Here is a 20,331-nt window from a genome sequence, read left to right as displayed (position 1 = left end):
AAATTTCAGAAGCCACTCTACACCGGATGAAAAGATGATCGGCATCTTCATTTGCCCTAAGACACAACGAGCATATATTCGGCGACAGAGAAAGGTGGGGGTTCAGAATTTGGATGCGATCCCCGGTATTCGTTCTCTTGATAGCCACCAGCCAAGCGAAAATTTTAACCTTATTCGGAACCGGAACTTTCCAAACCCCTTCAAAGAAGGGAAACGGGGACAGAGAGGAGGCGGGGTGATATCTACAGCCATAGACTTCACCGAGAACGCCTCTTCATCACCCAACCACATATGTCGATCTTCGAACCCTTCCCATAACTTGAAGGAATTAAAACCCCCCATCAAATCAATAGCTTCGTCAGACTCCCTGATCAACAAACTCCTTGGAAAACCGAAGTTCCAATCCACCTGTCCGAGATTAGAGAGAGAACACACGAATCTGTTGATAGGAACGTTCTGGAGAGGGCATAGTCTCGCCAACCCCGGAAAACGATCTTTCAAACACATATCTCCGCACCAAGAATCCTCCCAAAAACGTACGATAGACCCGTCGAAAACCTTCCAAGAACAACAGCTCAAAAACAACTCCCGGACAATCAAGACGGAGCGCCAAGGGCTACGAAACGCACGGTCCTGTGAATCCCCCGGATCCCACCCCGGAAGAGTACTGTAGATGGCGCTGATAACCTTATGCCACAAAGCATCTTCTTCGATCGGGAAGCGCCACAACCATTTCACCAAAATAGCATTGTTCTTATCCTCGAGACTACCGAAGCCTAGGCCCCCTCTATTCTTCAATAAACAGCAAGTTTTCCATGTCACCGCCGCGCGAGATCTGCTGTCCCCAAAACCTTCCCCAAAGAATTGATGCATAATCTTCTCGATATCTGCAGCAACTTCCACCGGTATTTTAAAAATCGGCATGAAATTAGTCCGGGAGCGCGAAAAGGACAGCATTAATAATCGTCATCTTCCCACCCTTAGAGAGGAAGCTTATCTTCCAACCGTCGAGTCTCTTCACCACCTTAGCCAAAACCGGATCCCAGAACGCTTTCATTCTTTGGCAGTCTCCCAGGGGCATCCCCCAGTAACTAATCGGCCATTTAGATTCTTGGCAGCCTAAACACCCAACGAGAGCAGCAACCTCAACCTCGGACCAGTTAATACCCACAATGTTACTCTTCTCGATGTTGATCATGAGGCTAGAGACTGCGCGGAACTCCTTAACGATAGAGATCAAATTCTCCCAACTTGTTGAATCATCCTCGCCGAAAATCAGCGTGTCATCGGCAAATTGTAGATGAGATATCTCGATACCGGGCGACCCGACGACAGTCGGCTTAAAAAGACCTCTGCTTACTCCACGATAAATGCGGCACGAAAGAGCGTCCGCGACGAGGATGAACAGAAGAGAAAGAGGATCTCCTTGACGGATGCCTCTTGACCCGGCGAATCTTTCGCGCGATTTTCCATTGATCAAGACAGAGAACGAAACGGACACGAAACATCCCTTGATCCACTCCCTCCAACGAGCATCGAAGCCTTTTTTCTCCATAACGAAATCAAGAAAGTTCCAATCCACTTATCGTAAGCTTTCTCAAAGTCCAACTTAAGAACCGCACCTTTCTTACCCGCACGGCTATACTCTTCCACTGTTTCATTAGCTATAAGAATCAAGTCCGTAATTTGTCGCCCCTTTACGAAAGCTCCTTGGCACTCTCTGATCGTCCATAACCAACTTCAATCTCTTTGTCAACACCTTCGCAACGATCTTAAGAGTCTGATGACGAGGTTGATAGGACGAAAATCCCTCACTTTGTTGGTGTTCAACTTCTTTGGAATCAAACAAAGGTGAGTTTCGTTGGTAGAAATATTGATCACACTGCTATTCCAAAACTCAGTGAAAACCCTCGAAAGATCATCTTTAAGGATCTCCCAAAAATCCAGATAGAAAGCCACAGAAAAATTGTCGGGCCCTGGCAATTTACCTCTAGCACACCCAAAGACTCCCGCTTTAATTTCCGCTTCCTCAAAGGGTCTAAACAGCTCCGAGGCGTGCTCTGAGGAAATAGGCTGCCAACACACTCCCTCCCACTCGATCGTGCAAACCGGGCTGGCCGAAAACGGATGCACGTATAACCCGTTGATTTCCTCGATGATCAAACCCTCTTCTTTGATAAGGGAGCCAACCTCTGTTTCAAGTCTCCGAATAGCGATTTTGGCCTTCCTCGCTGACATGACAGAGTAAAACAACTTTGTGTTCCCGTCTCCATCTCTGGCCCACGAAACTTTACCTTTCAATCTGATTGCTCTCTCTTCTGCCTCTTAAGATTCCAGCGAGCTTGACTTTCAACTCGGCTCTTTCATTGCGTTTCTCGAGAGACCAATTCGAGGCTTCTTCTTCTTTGTCCAAAAGAAGTATGTCACGCTGGAGACACGCTTTCAGTCTTGCAACTTTAGATCTTTCCACCGTAGCCCAACCTTTCAACCATTTCCTTGAGCCCTTTTAGTTTCTGCATAAAACAGAAACCTTCCCAGCCTTGATGGTCTTCTCGGCCCCACCAATCGCTCACTAATTTTCTGAAATTCTAATTAGCCAACCACGAATTATCCAGCCTAAAGGGACTCGGGCCCATTTAACCGGACACGTGCTCATTGTGATCGGGAAATAATCTTAAACACCTCTAAATCGGATTTCTTGCGTACAGAAAGGAAAAAATTCCTTCCACCCTTCTACGAACAAGAACCGATCAAGGCAAAAGCAAATCGAAACCCCTCGAAACGGTCGACCAAGTGAACCTTCCGTTAGAGATGGCCGGATCTGAGAGGCCAAAGTCAGAGATAAGTTCGTTGAAAAGGCTCATCGATCTCCTAGCCCTAACCAGGGAGGTACGCTCTACGAGCGAAATGGACCACGTTGAAATCACCACCTACACACCAAGCAGGACCACACACTACACCGAGACCTGCTAATTCATCCAAAACTCCTTACGATCACCCGAACGACAAGGACCGTAAACACCCAAAAACCACCACGACGAGTCTTCTTTTCCAATCTCAATGGAAACCGAGAATGCGCCCATGAGATTATTCAGCACACCCTCATCTACCATCAGTCCGAGCTCTTCTTCCACCACAACCTCGACGCTCCCAGAATCGCTTGCAAGACCCGGCTCAGGACAAGGAGAAGAGGCCTCCTGATCCTCACGTTTTCTCCTCATAATGAATTTCCCATTTAGGATCCCTCATCAATTCCAAATCACTGCCGTAGTCCAAAGCATGCTTCCGTAGTCGAGGAACGAAACTTTTCTCTGATTAAGTCGTTCCATCTATCAATAGTCGCAACACAAAAAAAGATGTTTTTCGGGGCACCGACTTGACCGGCCCACTGAAACGGCTTTCCAAGGTCTGTAATACCTTTCTGAGATGGCTTGTGGGGGGCCTAAATCAGACAAAGATGGAGTACCTAAGTTATCCTGGGCCTGTGGGCCTGAAAACTGGATCGGGCCCACTTAAGAGCAATTAGCCTCTTCCATCAGCCCTATGTCACACGTTGAAAGCCCTTCATTATCTCCAACTGAATCAGAAGACAGAATAAGAGCAGGAGCTTGTATCTCTCTCAAATAAACTACACTTGTCACGTTAATCGAGTAGACATTAATAGGAAACATTCCATTTTCTTTAGAACATTCTCTGACTTCGTGTGAATTCAAAAAAGCACCAGTTCCCGAAACATGAGGATTAAACTTAGCATCGGTCCGAGTGTCTGCCTTGGACCCGGTTCCAAGAGAAACCGGCGGTGAACCACACTCCGGCGCCGTGCCTGAGAATCCGCTCCTGATTGGCGCGCCCAGATTGAACAAACGCAGACGAACGGATTTGCCGAGGAAGAGGTCCGATTCGACAAGCCCAAAACCAGGCCCTCTACATTTGATTTTTGCGAATTGAAGAAAAGAGATATCAAGAGTCGCTTTCACAATTTCAATCAAGCCGCCAAGTTTATCTCCGACCTCCTTCAACAATTGAGGGTTCCAACGGTCGAAAGGTAGACCCTCGATCCCTATCCAGTTGTTCATAAAAGTTTGTTGGCCCGCCCACAGATTTTCTTCCGACCAGGGGCTAAAAAAGGCGACCTCTTCTCTCTTGAAAGCCACCGTCATCATGTTCACCAAAGAATCTCTCTTCTTCATCACTACACCAAACCACAGCTTTATTTCCAACGAAGGGCGACCAAAAGAGTTTCCGGGTCCGCTTATGGATCTCCTGAAAGATGGCTTTCCATTGGAAAACTCCTTTGTGACGACAGACAACCACATCAAAGTCCTAGCTCTGAGCGCAGGAAGGAGGATCCGGGATGGCTCTATTGATGGAGCCGTGCTTGGACGCAAAGCGTTCGCAGCCAACGGGACATTTTCCTTGGACGACGAAGGAGCGGGAAGACTCTTAGACCCTGCTACCTTAGAAACTTAAGACCGTTTTACCCCGGCTGAACAACCGGCCTCGCCGACTGCTTAACATCAGGGGCATGAAAGGTGTGCTGCTCTTGCTTCCAGTCCCTAAGGATGTTACTCAAAGACCGGGAGAACAGCCAGCCCAATGTTCAAAATACCAACGATATATCTCGATATATCCACGATATCAAGGAAAAATGAGAAGTTCTTTAAAAAATTACTATAACAGCTTAAATATCGTTTTACTCCCAAAATACAATTTTTTGTAGAAAATTTACTATAAAAGCCAAAACAAAAAAGTTATTCCTGAAATACCTATTTTTATAGCTTTAAATCGGCCCAAAATTTAAACTTGAGTTCTCGGGGGGTGAAGACCTATTGCTGCTTAGTAAAATTCATAGAACCACATAGGTTTATATGGAGTGATTTCTTTAAATTTTTCAATTTCACAATGAGATGAGCTTTATTTGTTAACTAAATAACATCAAAGATTTTTTATTTTTGCATTCCATTGTTTCAAATTAAAATCAAGTGGTTCAAAATTCAAATAAATGTTATATATTCATTCATTACGTATATTTATAACTATAAATATATAGATATATATATATATAATATAATTGTTATATTTATCATTAAACTATACATAATATCTATTTTTACAGGATTTTTGTCGATATATCCGTCAGTAATCGATAAATCATTGATAAAATCATCGATATCATCGATAGTCGATATTAAAATTGTTATAAGATATCCGTCAATATATCCGTCAATACTCGATATATCAATAAAATCAAAACTTCGGTATCCGTATCGGTATCGATATTTTAATCTTTGAGCCAGCCTTTCAAGTTCCTTCCTTCTGGAACGAGAATGATTTTCGGATCACCTAAGTATTCTGATACACCGACCACGTTTGTTTTCCAAGACGTCTATGATGAGGGAAAAAAAGTTGTCCGAGAACCGTCGCCGGAAGAAGGCAGGCTGAAAAACTTTAGTAATCTCCTTCGACTTATCATGGATCCATGCTGCTGCTTTCCTGTGGACGAAAATGCTGAACTCCTTTCCTTTGCAATCTTCTACATTCGCACAATTCTTCCATCCTTCCCTATGGAACATTTGAACTCCTTGTTTTCAAGTTTAAACTTAACAAAAAGGCAGACATTCCCTCCGGCCATGTTTCCGTTGACAAGAGGCCGGTCAGGGAGCGGGAAAGGAGATCGAAGAGAGGAAAGAGAGGAGAGCATTTTTTTAAGACCGCACATCATGATATACATTATGTTATTGTTATGAACCCGAGATGATCTCATGATGAGAGCCTTTATGATTTAATTGTTGGAAAATAAGAATACTAAGAATGCAAAGCTCCACCGGAACGTAACCTCTTCTCATTTTGAGAGAGATTAAGTTATTTGATTGGGGGCTACTTTCATTTCATTGATAATAGAAAGACCCGTTTATAAGTAGGTCTGGATAATTATGGAGTAATATAATTAGACCCTAATTGCCTAATTAAAACCCTAAATTCGTGATAATAAAAATACATAATTAAAAGATAAATTGTCATATCTACCACCATTTCCATAACATTTTCCATTAATCCACTAAAACATAATTTTGGCCAAAAATACTATTTCGCTTAGTGCGGAAAACCAAAAATACCTTTCACTTTAATATTCCTTACATTTTGAACAAAGTCCAAAACCATTAATATTTATCTTTATTTTGAGAAAATTGTGAGATTTTGAATAAACTCGATTAGGGAGAGAGAAAGAGAAATAAAATCAATTAAATGAAAAAATAATTAATAAAGATAAACATTAATTGAGTTTTGGTTTTTGATCAAAATGTAAGGAATATTATAGTGAATGATATTTTGGGTTTTTCACACAAAGCCAAGTAGTATTTTTAGCCAAAATTAGATTTTAGTGGATTATTGGAAAATGTTATTGAAATGATAGTATATGTGGCCATTTCTCTAATTAAAAACAATAATTGCAAATAGCCTAATTTCATAACTCAAGTCTAATTTATATAAATAAAACTCCTAATGGCTGAGTATGGTCCTACTTTTAACAATTTATATTGAGACTGACAGAAGGGATATACCTATTAATAATAACAATGGTTGTGGAGTTACTGAGAGAGTTCCCGACAGGGAACCTGAGTTGATCAAGCAACACGCCCAGATTTTTACTAGCCTCAATGGATAAATCTCCAATGTTGAGTATAGGATGACCACCACGAAGCCAAGATACATTAAATTCCACCATGTTTTCTGCAAGCCAATTTTTTCAGACTTTGTATACGATAACAGATGACAAATGAACTAAAACTAAAATGTATCGGAGGAGTTGCCTCGTGTTTATGATCATAGGGACCGAAAAGCAGTCACGTGTAGATTACCTTCATTAGAAGATGGCTCTGTAGAGCCATTAGGATCAGGTGTGTAAAGAAGAATGATTGCCACAACAAACTTCAATGCCAACAGCCTTATTCCTCCCCCTCCAGGCTTGAAAACATATCATTGCACTAAATCAAATCTCCAAAAACTAAAATTTATCAATATCTCAACATCTTATGTTCATTTACCTGAAAAGCTAATGTGTATATCTTATCCTTGAACCTCAACATCGATTCCCATGATGATGCAAGTGAATCATTCAGCTCGCTAGAATATAGACCCTACTACATAGAAACATATAGTAATCATCACATTTTTTAAGGAAGTACAGAGATATTATCAACTAGCGAATAAAAACAAAAACTACCAAGATGTCCAAAACAGAATTAGTTCTTACAATGTTATTACCAATCCAAACAAAATCAGAAATTTCAACTTAATAAATGAACGACTAACGCTATTATATGGATCATCAAGCTCACTAAAAACTTAAATGCTCCTCCAACAACAGATGGATCTTCCTGAATACTCACAAATTATTTTGTCTCTTTCGTGGCGAACCCCTAAGAATTAGCTAAAACGGTTAAAATCCAAAAAGCTTCTTCTTTGCCAATCTTTCTTCCATTCTTCGTTTCGACTATGCTAACCAAATAGATTGAAGCATATTTACTGCATTCAAACATTAAACAACTCGTAGATTATAAAATTTACCTGAATTGCAACTTTTTCAAGTGTGCAATGGAACAAATCAGTCCCGCAACTGATAGATTGCCGGACAACAGGCGGTGTAGCATCATCCAGCACAGTTATCAGCTCAGTCACGATATCAGGTAGTAACTCTACGTGCTTCAATCCAATTTCACCAAAGATTCTACATTTAAAGGGGGGAAACCCAGCTTAAATACCGATTTCACAATTTTCCTACTTTTCCATTTTGCCGTTTATTTTATAGTTAAACTAACAGATCAAATAAGTTATGGCATTACAAAATACTTGCGCGATCAGATTTTCGTCTACGTTTTATCACTTCCTCCAAAAAAAAAAAAAATAAATAAATAAATAAATAGCAAAAAAGGGGAAAGTTAAACCAGAAGGTTAAAGACAGCTTACCCGGCGGCGAACTTGCGGACTGAATCGAAGCGGTCGGAGCGAAGCTCGAAGAGACGAGGAAGGAAACGGGACAGGGAATTGAGATCTTCGATTCGCAAGTAGTGCTTCAGCCGGCGGAGGCGGTCGAGCTTCGACGGTACGTCGGAGGCCGACTTGACCGAGTCAATGAGGCCGTCGAGGCTTTCTCTGGAGTTCACCGCCATCGTCACTGCCACCATCGCATCACCGAAAACCTAGCTTCGGTTGTAGGTGTTTCTTCTCTTCACTGCAACGCCTTGGAAACGTGGATTTGTGGCTCTATTAAAAGTGTCCTTTTTTCGCCTACTAGAGCGAGGACGATTGTTTAAACAACAACAATGAAAAATGGAAGTTTGTCGTTTGACTCTGGTCCATGAGTTATGTTGGGCTGGGCTATGGCCCAATTACTTATTTAGTTAAGATGGTATGTTGGGCTGGGGTGGTTTTTGAAAAGTTAGGGTACGTAATCATTTGGGATACAAAATATGGGATTTTTCTAACTTTGTTTTTTTTTTCAAAAATAAAGTTACAACTAGGATTAGCTCTGGAAAGAGAGTTTAATTTTTCCTAATCAACTTTTGTATCAATAATCACATTCCTCATGAAATTATTATCTAACCCCAAAAAGAATCCTACCCAATAGCTCGTCACCTATATTCCGACCATCTCTCTCTCTCATCTTCCTCATCTTCTTTGTTTCGTGATTTATATCTCCCTCATCGTCCACATTTTCTCATGCTCAAAAACCCTACCCAATACAATATGTTCATTATCTCTCTTCTTTTCTCTTCCCATTAGCTCATTATCTCTCTTCCTTTCTCTTCCCATTATTCCGACCAGCTCTCTCTCTCCTCCAGCCCACAATTTTCGACCAGACCCCTCTCTCTCTCTCTCTCTCTCTCTCATTTTCTCTAGCTCAGCTTTCTCACTCCGTTCACTTCCTCAATTTCTTAGACACGCTGTGTCTCCCAGATCAGCGACAAAGCTCCGCAACACAACAACCAGTTCAAAAGCTCCGACATTAAGCTGATTACGATAAGTTGTTCAAAGACCTAGGTTTATGTTGGGGGGTATATATTTTTTCAAAAAAATATTTATTATTTATTGGGCCTTGGTTCGGCCAAAGCCCAATAAATGATGCGGCTTAGCTCTGAGCAAAAAGCCCAAGCCCATGTCGCCGAAGAGAGCAGATCGCCTGCGTTGAACCAGTCGAGTAGTGAAGTCGTTGTCAAGAGGAAACCTCGCCGAGAAGACTGGATCTTAGAATTGACCAACCTGCGACGTGGCAAAGACAAGCTGATCAACACATGTCCGAGAGATTATATTTTCTTCATCTATACATAATAATTGTTGTATTCATTTTTACGCACGTACAAACTTAGACTCAATCTTTAACATCTGTATTCAAATTCTCTTATCTTTGTTGAGTTCGCCATCTCGACCTCGGCACTTCGCCCAACTGTAGTTATTTCATTATTAATAAAAGCTTATTCCTCCTATATTTCGTATCAATATTCCTTTCTAATTAAATTGGGATTTCATTTCTGTTTCTTATACGAAGTCTTCTGAGACCTATTTTTAAATAAATCAAATATATTATAGAAATATTTGTGATTGCTAACGATCCCGAAATCAGCATCAACAATTTAGTGCCGTCTGTGGGAAATTTCAGAAAGACCAACGTCGAAAGAAACAACTTTCCCAAAAACAAAATATCATGTCTTCCACTCTAACTCACTACGAATCAGGAGAGGAAATCCCTTCGGGGATCAGGGCAATCCTGGATATGCTGAACAAAAAGTTAGAAAATGAGGAAGAAACCAACCGAGCTCTTAACGCTAGGTTGGATTCCCACACGACCCCTCTAAATACTCCGGATCAGCGATCTGGATCTGGCTAAATAACTTCTATGATTCGGCTCGGAATATGGATTCAGCTGCATAGACGGACCGAGATCTCCCTCCAGGCATCCAACTGGATTTTACCGAGATTCAGGTCTCCCGAGGGATAGATCAAACCCCCTGCCTGAACTTCCAGCTTGGCGAGACTTCAAACGAGGCCGCCCCGGAGACTCGGAACGATCTGATAGATCTGCCCCCGCCCTCGCCGGTAGGAGCACCCTTCGGATCCTTCCTAGCGAACTCATGTTGTCAATGGTGCCCACAAGAAGAGTTGTAGTCTTTATTTTATACATTTGATGTAATAAAGTCTCACGAAGACTCTTGCTTGTAATTGCTTATTCATTAATAAAAAGTTGAAACGTTCATTCATTCTTCTTTGTCTGTTTGAAGCTTTATGATAAAACTTAGTCTTTAGTCCATAAACAAACTTAACAACTTACGAAGAGACAAATGTAGATTTGCATGAACAAACTCTTCGTAGTTTGCTTAAAACGATATATTCGCAATCTAAGGGTCAAAGGACTATTGACCTCAGTACGATTGTTAGAAGAATCTATGGTGTCTGATTATGAGGCATTGAGAGTTTGAGACTCTATAGTTCTTCTAGGTATCTTCCGAAGGTACTGAATTGACCAGTGCACTTCTAGAGACAATATAAGAACAAACCATTTAACCTCTTATGTCTCGAAGTCACTACGTATGAATTGCATCATGCTTACCTTAATCCTGAAATGAGACATGCCATTTCACAACTTACGTATTCTCATTTGAGAAAGTCAGAGTTCGGACTCATTATGTGATTCTGAACAGGGCCTATTGGTGAAGTACTAAGTTGTGAGAATGTCATGAGTAACTTTGTGAAGTTCTCATAGATATGGAATTCATGTACAAGATTGCTGAAATGCAATGTATATCACCTCATGCTTTGTTCCTTGGAATGTGAATAAATGAACTGGCCAGTGTCCAAATTGAGTCCTGACTCTTTTGGATGAAACAATGTGACTTGTTAGCTCCTCGTCAATACATTGTTTCTAACTTATTCACAAGCGACAAAGGAGTTGAGGAAATAACAGCTAGAAAGGTAAAATGGTAATATTGTAAATCCCGACTAGCTGATGATATTCATGAAGGGTAAACATAGATAATGTTCAGTGGATCCGCTCATCATAATTTGGTTGAATTCTTGAGTAGAAAATAAATTCATTTGAACCGAGAGATTTTCAGTGTCAACTCTTTAGTGGAGTCAGTTGACATTAAGCTAAACTTGGAAAAGGTTTGTGAACTTTTGAGTCCAAGTGTTTAGCCCAAGCTTTGTTCATTTGGATCCATGAGGTCACTGTCACAAATCATATCGAGTAGGAATAGTTAAACTAGCAGCTAAGTCAATGTTAGGAATTCTTGCCCACGAGAAGATACTTATGTAAATTTTCGTTGAAATTATTAATAAAATAAAGTTTGACATTTATTATCTATTTGAATTGAAAGCGTTATTTCTTATTTAATGAGATTTATTAAACATTCATTATTCCATAGCCTCCGTATCTAACTGAGTCACGTGCTGGGCACCTGAGTTCGGGCGGTGTGCTAAAACATGGTCGATGGCTGATATACGCCTGGAAAACTATATCTAAAGTCATATATGTGGAACACATGGGTGAAGGCTGATCACTATGTGGGAGCATTCTACACTTGCGGTAAGTGTACGACCTGGACAGGTCTTGGTGTAGATGTGTCGTTTAAGGACCGTTACGACACACTAACCGAGGCCACTATGATGGTCACAATGAGACTTGATCTAAATCCTGAAGTGATCATGGACACTGGGTTATGTTACTGAGCTCTTTGACTCATTCGCTAAAAGGCTATTCATGCTAATCACAGCTTATTTCTTGGGAGTTTTCTCAGAGCATAATTCGAGTGGGAAATGATTTACAGATACGGAATCCAGCCTTCCTTAAAAAAGGTTAATGTTCTCTCACCTAATGGTTGATTCCAGAACCGATAGATTGGGCACACTTTCGAAGTAAGTAACGTTCGAAAGAATCTTTCGCTGGGGAAGCAACAATGCTTAGGGCTGATATGTATCAAGAGAAGTATAACGGAAAAATTGACTTCTCTTGACACGGGTTGAACCTGGAGGATCTTGATCACGAACTGACTATATCAGTGGACACTCGTCACGATGAGTAAATATAATTCTAGTATAAAGGAGAGTTCAGTCTTGGCTTACAAGGTGGAGTCTTTGACCAATATTAGACGAATCGATGGACAAAAGAGAAATGACTATTTCGTCTTTTTCATCGGATTTGTTAAGCTCATATTACTAGGTCCATAGTCCCCGATTCGGCTCTGATAAAGGCGGATAAGAACTTTCATATAATAATGTTTATCGTTATTGATCTCACTTGCTGTAATTGTGATTGATAGCATTAATTCTGGAAAACGGGTATTCGCAGAATTAAATAAATATTTATGGTAGAATTGTTTATTTATTGTTTGATCAAGTAAATAAACAATTATTAATTATTTGTTTATTGTTGGACCAAGTAAATAAATAATTAATTGGGTATTAAGCAATTTGGCCTTGCACAAAATATGAAAATCGGATTTGGGAATTTTTGGCACTAGGGTTTGCGCAAATCTCCCCTTGGCCGTGTGCCTAAAATTCGAAATTTATAATATTGGTATTTATTAATATTTTCTCTTTAGTTGTTTAAATAAAGGAGAGAGAAAAATATAAGATATTGTCCTATATTTTCTCCTTATTTAAAGGAAAGTATTTAGGAAAATATTTAGGAGAATAATATATTCTCCTTTATTATCTCACTAAATAAATTATTCTCTATTTAAATAAAAGAATAATATCTCATAGATACTGATCTGATGGATGAGAGAAAAAGTAGGATTCACTTGTTGAGATCCAAGGGCCTAGATTAAATCCTCTAATGTGAACACAATAAAAGGAAATAAAATATTCTGGAAGATTCCATGAATATCTCATTTTACTACTATAAATAGGGGTTCATGAGAAGACAAAAATAAGCAATTATTTTAAGCAATTTTTGTGAAAATTTCGTGCAACCTAGCCCTCCCTTGGCCGTGCACTTCTGCTTCTCTTCCCCTCGGAAATTCGTTTCCATTCTTAGTAAAATAAGAGAGATCTCGAAACACCTAGTTTCGTGATCTAGTGAGATAAAGACTGTGCCCACTCATCTTTCTTATTCGTCTCGGAGATTACGTTTCAGAAGACTAAGGTGTCATCACATCGAGTCCTTGAAGTAGAGTCCCTTATTTGATCGTGTGGAGGCTCGTACGTTCAAGACAAAGGCGGATTGTGAAAGCTTTCAGTTCGTGAACCGAAAATCAATGTAAGTACTTGTTTACTCTTGTTCTGGTTGCTTGACTTATATGCTCTCTTATAATTTTTAATTAACGTAAATCTAGATCTTGTCATATAATCATTGAATTAATTAGCTCATTATTAGCATAATTAATTACTTTTCCGCATTTATATGGTTATATGGGGGAATCATCCCCGACAGATGTCATGACCAACTTTGTGAAGATCTCATAGATATGGAATTCATGTACAAGATTGCTGAAATGCAATGTATATCACCTCATGCTTTGTTCCTTGGAATGTGAATAAATGAACTGGCTAGTATCCAAATTGAGTCATGACTCTTTTGGATAAATCAATGTGACTTGTTAGCTCCTCGTCGATACATTGTTTCTAACTTATTTACTAGCGACAAAGGAGTTGAGGAAATAACAACTAGAAGAGTAAAATAGTAATTTTGTAAATCCCATCTAGTTGATGATATTCATGAAGGGTAAACATAGATAATATTCAATGGATCCACTCATCACAATTAAGAAGAATTCTTGAGTAGAAAATATATTCATTTGAACCGAGAGATTTCAGTGTCAACTCTTTAGTGGAGTCAGTTGACATTAAGCTAGAACTTGGAAAAGGTTTGTGAAAATTTTAGTCCAAGAATGCTAGCTCAAGTTTTGTTCATTTGGATCCATGAGGTCACTGCCACAAATCATTAGAGTATGATTAGTTAAACAAGAAAGCTAAGTAAAAAAAAGTTCAAATGTTGAACTAGACAAGTTTTACGAAAATTGTCTAAAGGGTAATTTTGTCCACGAGGACACAAGATGGTATGAATGTCAATAAATAATTTTTTTGACATTGTCATATGATGACAATGAAATAGTCCACGGCCATAATGAAGGTATTTGGGCCTTGAGGATTGAATTTCATTTTATGGAATTTTATGTGAAAATTCTATATGGGCTTTTCTTATATTGTCATGAACAAATAAAGAAACATGTAGAAGCATGTTCTAGAAGCTAAATTTCGTGCATACCATGGAGAGAAAGATGAAATTATTTTGTGCATTGATGTATGAAGATACTTGCCAAAAGGTTGAGGAAAAAAAATTATGGCACATGCCACATAGGTGTTGGACGCCCAAGCTAAGGCAATGGGAAACTATTTCCAACCTTGGTATTTTGATAGGAATGCGAAATAAATATTGTGCTCATGAATACTTGATATTTAATAGAAAAGAGGAAACTACCTCTTCAAGGCAATCCCTCCTCCTATAAATACCCCACCTCATTCACAATGTTGAATACACAAGTTTTTGAGATTGAGAGCTTCTCTCTCTAGAACTTGGCCGCCCAACCTCTATCTCTCTCTCTCTCTCTCTCTCTCTCTCTCTCTCTCTCTCTCTCTCTCTCTCTCTCTCTCTCTTCTTGTTGTTTTGTTTTGACACCTAGGTCCTCATTAGACCTAGCGTTTTGTTTTAGCTCTTTGGCTTAAAGATAAGTTCTTGAGTCATTGTGTTTGATAGTGTCCACACACTAAATCCTTTCTAAACTCGAAGACTCTATTGGTAGAAACTATCGTGGTTACTCAGATTCAAGAAGACGCTAGGAGACAACCTTTCCAAAGGCTTCTCAACGCTTAAGCTTCAAACGAGGTTGGTACCAAGTGAAAGCTCTTAATAGTTTTAAATTTTAAATTATATGCTCATGCACTTTGTCTAGGTAGTAAAATCGTTTTACGTGTTTTAAAGAATTTTTTTTATATTCCGCCGCTTGCTAGAAGCGATAAATTATTCTTAATCCTAGATCTATTCCAACAATATTCTTGGAATGATCGATAAGTGTTATTTTTAAATATACACGTGTCATTGAGATAGTTATTACCATTGTGTAATAGACTTAATGTAACACGATTGACTGAGCTAAAATAATTTCTGAAACTTGAGGTTTAGAAACGACAAACTCGTTCCATAACTGTCTCAAACATACTTATTGTGATAAGGTATGAGCTCAAAGTTGAGGCATGCAAAGTGTTAAAATGTTCTAAAGTAAATTGATTTACTGAGAACAAAATGACTTGACCTTGAGAGGTGAGTCAAGAACACTTGCATGTTAGCATGGACTGTTGATATATATTTGGGATATAAGTCGAATCGACATAACTTGTGGAGTATGGTAACATTAAGAATGCATGGGAATCTCAATCCTGGGTCAAAACTTCTGAAATTATCTTTACGATGGCTACGAATAGATTGACTCATGTTAACTTATCTTCTCGGTCAAAGTGGGAGATTGTTAGGAATATTGTCCACTAGAAGATGATGATTACTAAATAAGATAAGAAGTTACTTTATAGCATCATATGATTAGTGGGTTGAGGTATGATAACATTCAAAATCAATAACAACTATTATCCATAGTCTCCGTATCAAACTGAATCGCATGCTGGGCTTCAGAGATCCACTACTACAAATTTGGTTTTCTGATGCGCATGACTATCAGGTGCGACTAGTCGCACCTAAAAGTCGCATCTAAATGACTTTCGGGTGCGACTAGTCGCACCAGATTGTCAACCCGAAGTCCAAAAATTTTCGCTAAAATTGTTTTTGCTTTTCAGTATCAGGTGCGACTAGTCGCACCTGATAGTAAAAAAAAACAATCCGGTGCGACTAGTTTAACATTTTAAGCGGGCCAATTATCTCCCTCATTTTTTCATTTAGGATTGACGTGGCATTCTGGGTTAATTTTTTTTAGATATTATCTGATGCGACTAGTCGCATCTGATAAATTATTAGGTGCGACTAGTCGCATCGAATAGGTCTTTCGGGTGCGACAAAGTTGCACCTGAAATTTAGGTTTTCTATAAAATCAAATTCTCTGCACTTCGTCTTCCTCATTTCAGTCCGCCGGTTTAAAAAAAAAACACTCTCTCCAGTTCTTCAACTGCGCTCCGCCCTATCCACCACCTCCGCCGCGCTCCACAGCCTCTGCTGTGCTCCGCCGCTCTCTCTCTCTCTCTCTCTCTCTCTCTCTCTCTCTCTCTCTCTCTCTCTCTCTCTCTCTCTCTCTCTCTCTCTCTCTCTGCCACCAGGAAAAGAGGAAAAAAAAATAAAGCAAAGGAAAAAAAAATTTCGGCAACCACAACCGCTCAAGAACGTCCCCGGCCGCTTGAACCACCATCGTCTCTCCTTCATCTTCTCTTCTCCTTCTTGCTTGCGCTCGGCCAGCAGCTCCTCCACCAAGCCGCGCGCACGCCACCAGCCACAAGGAGAGGATCGGGACCTCCGCCGCGATAGCTTTGCCGCGCTCCGCCGCGCTCCGCCGTCTTCTCCGCCTCTCAACCGGTATTTCTCTCTCTCACTCACTGAATTCGCTCTCCCTTAATTAAACTCAGTGTTTCTCTCCCTCTCTCTGCCTCGCTCACAGCCTCGTCATCCCGTGCCTCCGGACCTCACCGTGCGCTCAGCCCCGGCCCCGCTGCCGAGTTCTTGTCCTCCGAGTCCCAGCCACCAAGCCGTCGTTCCCGAGTCCCAGCCTCCGAGCCGCTATCCCCGAGTCCCAGCCTCCGAGCCGCTGTCCCCGAGTCCCCGGCCGGCCGTCCTAGGTTAGTGTATATATTAGTTTTTTTTATTAATATATATTAGTTAGTTAGCTAGGTTAGTTAGGTTGATAAATATATATTAGTGTATAAATATATATATATTAGTGTATATATTAGTTAGTTAGGTTAATGTATATATAATATGTTAGTTAATATGTTAGGTTAGTTAATATGTAGGTTAGTTAATGTGAAATATGTAAGTTAATATATGTTAATAATTGTAAATGTTAATTAGATAGTTAGTAATTTAATTTTGATTAGTTTGTTTAATTTAATTTTGATTAGTTTATGTTAATTGTAATTGTAATTAATTTGATAACATGTTAATGTTTAGTAATATGTTTAGGTTAGTGTTTTGTTTAAATTTAATTGTTTTGTTTTAATTAGTTTTGATTTATTGTAATTTATCAATTAGGAATTGTAATTTTTCTAATAGGTTGTTTAGTTAAAAATTAGTTAATGAAATTACAATTGTAATTGTAATATGCTACTTTGAAATTGATTAGTAATTGTATTGATAATTTCACATGTTTAATAATTTAATTAGTTTAGGTTAAAATTAAGTTTTAATTGTGTTTTGTGACATGTTTTGATGTTTTGTTACATGTTTAGTATAAAATGAAGTTTAGATTAAAATTAAGTTCATGAATTTGTGATTAGTTTTGTTTGGTTGATTTAACATGAAATGTAATTGAACTTTAAATAAGAAAAATAGTTTGTGACATGTTTTGATAGTTTGTGATATTTTGTTAATTTCGGTTTTTCATTTATAAAATGTTGTGACCGAACCACAGAGGTTCGGTTTAAGGCTGAGCTAATTTGTAGGATAGTTCTGGATGGTTTGTATATGTTTTTAAATAATTTTGCAGGTTTTTGGTTTGTCAGTATAATAGGGGAAACTGTGCCGAAATTTCGGTAGAGTTTCGAATCAATTAGTCTAAAAACAGCCAACTTATTCAATCCGACTTCAAAATAACATACAATTCATAATCTCTCTTTCATTTTGTTCTCCGTCCTATATCAATAACTCTTCACAACTTTCATTTTTCCCTCTCATTCAGCGAAATATCCAATCCAAGTAGAGATTGGATCACGGAGAATAATCGGGTGACATTGCAGTACAAAACCGGTGTTAACGAGTTTATTCGCGCTGCAAGAAGATTTCCTAACGAAAATGACAAATATCGGTGTCCTTGCAAACTTTGCAACAACGTGAGATGGCACGACATCGGGGTTGTCAGGAATCATTTGCTGAACAAGGGGTTTACCCCAGGCTACACAAAATGGTATCATCACGGCGAGCTCGAGCGTGTCGTCCTTCCTCATGAAGAAGATTCCATCGGAGGAACATATAAGAGAGGAATAGGAAGATTGCACGGTGCTTTGGAAGATATCAGGGATCACAAGGATTTCGACGAAGCTACGGAGCTGACCCATAGCGAGGTGCGTGTAGATGAGCAAGTGAAAGACCTCTTCGCCGAGTTGGAAGCGGAATTGTACCCTGGATGCAAAGAGTTTTCTTCTTTGTCCTTCTTGGTTTCGTTGATGCACCTCAAAGTCACGAACCAAGTTTTTTACATTGAAGATCTTGTTAAAGGCGGGGACTGAGAGATCGTCCAGGAATGCAATCATCGAGGGATTTGGGACATTCCTGAAGTTAACCCCTCCAACTCAGCCTTGATCCCATTGACTATAAAGTTCTCAAACATCGAGCGTTTGAATCATCGACACGAAACCGATGAAGCTGAGTTAGTGACTGTCGTTGACGATGATGAATACGACGATGAGGAAAATGAGAGACGAGTCGTTTTTGAGGGAGAAGATGTTGATGTCGATATAGATGATGATATTAACATTATAGGCATAGATGATGATGAATGAGTAATATCTTTTTAGTATGTTTATTTACTAGTATGTAACCACGGTTTTCCTCCGCCATATGTGAGGTTTGTTAATAATAAAATCTGTGGTGTCGTCCACGTTTTTTTTAAAACAAAAAACTAATATTTATTTACTAATATTGTTCACATCTTACAGGATGTCAGATGCAAGTGGAGCAGGTGGAGATGAGTCTCCGCTAGAGACACCGGGTTCCCAAGGTCCTAAGAAAACAAGGAGACCAACAACCAGCTCTACTTCGGCAAAAGCAGCGCATGGGATACCCGATGCGAAAGTTGTTAGGTGGGACCCAATCAACCAAAACTTCTACCAGGATGTAAGGAAAACAAAAAAAAAGGTAGGAGTATTCAACAACCGTGTCGGCGCTTTGGTGAAAGTCCATATCCTGGTCACAGTTCGTGATTGGAACGAAGTGACACCCCAGATGTTGGGCAATATTTTGAGCGCACTTCATTCTGAGTACACTTTCGTGTACAAGGATGATGAGACCGAGGAGCTGCTTCCGGCAGATTGCTTTAGTCATCAAATTGACCAGACTATCATTCGCGATGCAAAGCGAATGAGGCGCAACCAAAAGTCTAGATTATCAGGGACTTTCTTAGGCAAATGTTGCGGGCAAATAAATGTCGCCAAGAAAGAAATCCCAAAAGGATATCAAAAAGACGATTGAGAGAAGGTGATAGAGGAGTTCGCAACTGATGATTGGAAGGTAATGTCTAATTCAAAAAAATTATGTTATCTTCTATGAAATCGAATTATACGCAATTTAATATTTGCAGAAAAAGTCTAATCGCAACAGGGACAATTCAAAGAACAAGGAAACGAAGTCCACACAAGGGTCAATTTCTTTCTTGGCTCATCGACATTTGAACGTAAGTTTATTCTAATTTTGTAATATTTATTTTGCAATAAATACATTACTCATATTTTGATAAAAACTGCAGAGTAGGGAAGATGGGACTTTGGCCTCGGCGTTAGACACGTGGGAGAAAAAACATCAAGATGATCAAGGCAACTGGACGACAGATTGGGCGAAACAAGCATTTGTAAGTTACTTGTGTTAATTACTTAATAATCAATATTCGATAATCTTAATAATTTTTTTAGCATATGTTTGAAGGCGCGAATTAGGACTCAAGTCGAGGATATTCAGCGACAAGCAGCGGAGTCAGGCCAAACGTTTGACATAGACCAGACGGAGCAGTACGCGATGGATACTGTTCTCGGGCAACGTCAAGATTGGTATGCCGGGATAGGTCCCTCGATCCCGAGATCCTCGTATCTCTTGGCTTAAGCTTAGGACGAGAGATCGTCATTAGGTTCGTCATCGAGGCACGTTCCAGATCCAGTGGTTAGCGAGCTACAAGCAGCGTTGGCCGCACAACAGGTCACAATGGAAGAGATGAGGCGTGAGCAACGAGCTCAGATGGAGGCCTTTCAGCGACAGTTCTTTCCCTACACACAACAACATCTGTCTCCCATGCAGACATCCCCCGCGATGCTGCACCCTGGGACGACGCCGCCATCAGCTTCAATGCCGAATGTTCAGACGCCGCCATCCGCTTCAATGCCGAATGCTCAGACGCCACCACCAGCTTCAATGCC

At 39.8% G+C, this 20,331-nt stretch overlaps 1 protein-coding gene across 6 annotated transcripts in view; it reads right to left on the bottom strand.

Annotated features, from left to right (window-relative positions):
* ESP4 (HEAT repeat-containing protein) overlaps positions 1–8,319 on the bottom strand; it is a 28,889-nt gene extending 20,570 nt beyond the window's left edge. For 4 of the 6 annotated variants that reach the window (XM_089607124.1, XM_089607126.1, XM_089607125.1 and 1 more), the window contains exons 1-5: positions 7,969–8,318; positions 7,570–7,729; positions 7,047–7,139; positions 6,861–6,966; positions 6,564–6,732 (exon numbers count right to left, since the gene is read on the bottom strand). In XM_089607124.1, coding sequence (XP_089463250.1) covers positions 6,564–6,732; positions 6,861–6,966; positions 7,047–7,139; positions 7,570–7,729; positions 7,969–8,186 — 746 coding nt within the window. In that variant the 5' untranslated portion in view covers positions 8,187–8,318. Of the gene's footprint in view, positions 1–6,563; positions 6,733–6,860; positions 6,967–7,046; positions 7,143–7,569; positions 7,731–7,968 lie in introns of those variants that run through there. The other 2 variants (XM_089607123.1, XM_089607128.1) reach the window with 2 other exon arrangements.
* Between the last annotated feature and the right edge of the window lie 12,012 nt (positions 8,320–20,331).

This window comes from Urtica dioica, chromosome 2 (genome assembly GCF_054948205.1).
Source record: "Urtica dioica subsp. dioica isolate 48M chromosome 2, U.dioica_male_clone48M_v1_H2, whole genome shotgun sequence".
NCBI lineage: Eukaryota > Viridiplantae > Streptophyta > Magnoliopsida > Rosales > Urticaceae > Urtica > Urtica dioica.
Note: the sequence above shows the minus strand (reverse complement) of the source record. Positions and strands in the feature narration are given on the sequence as shown.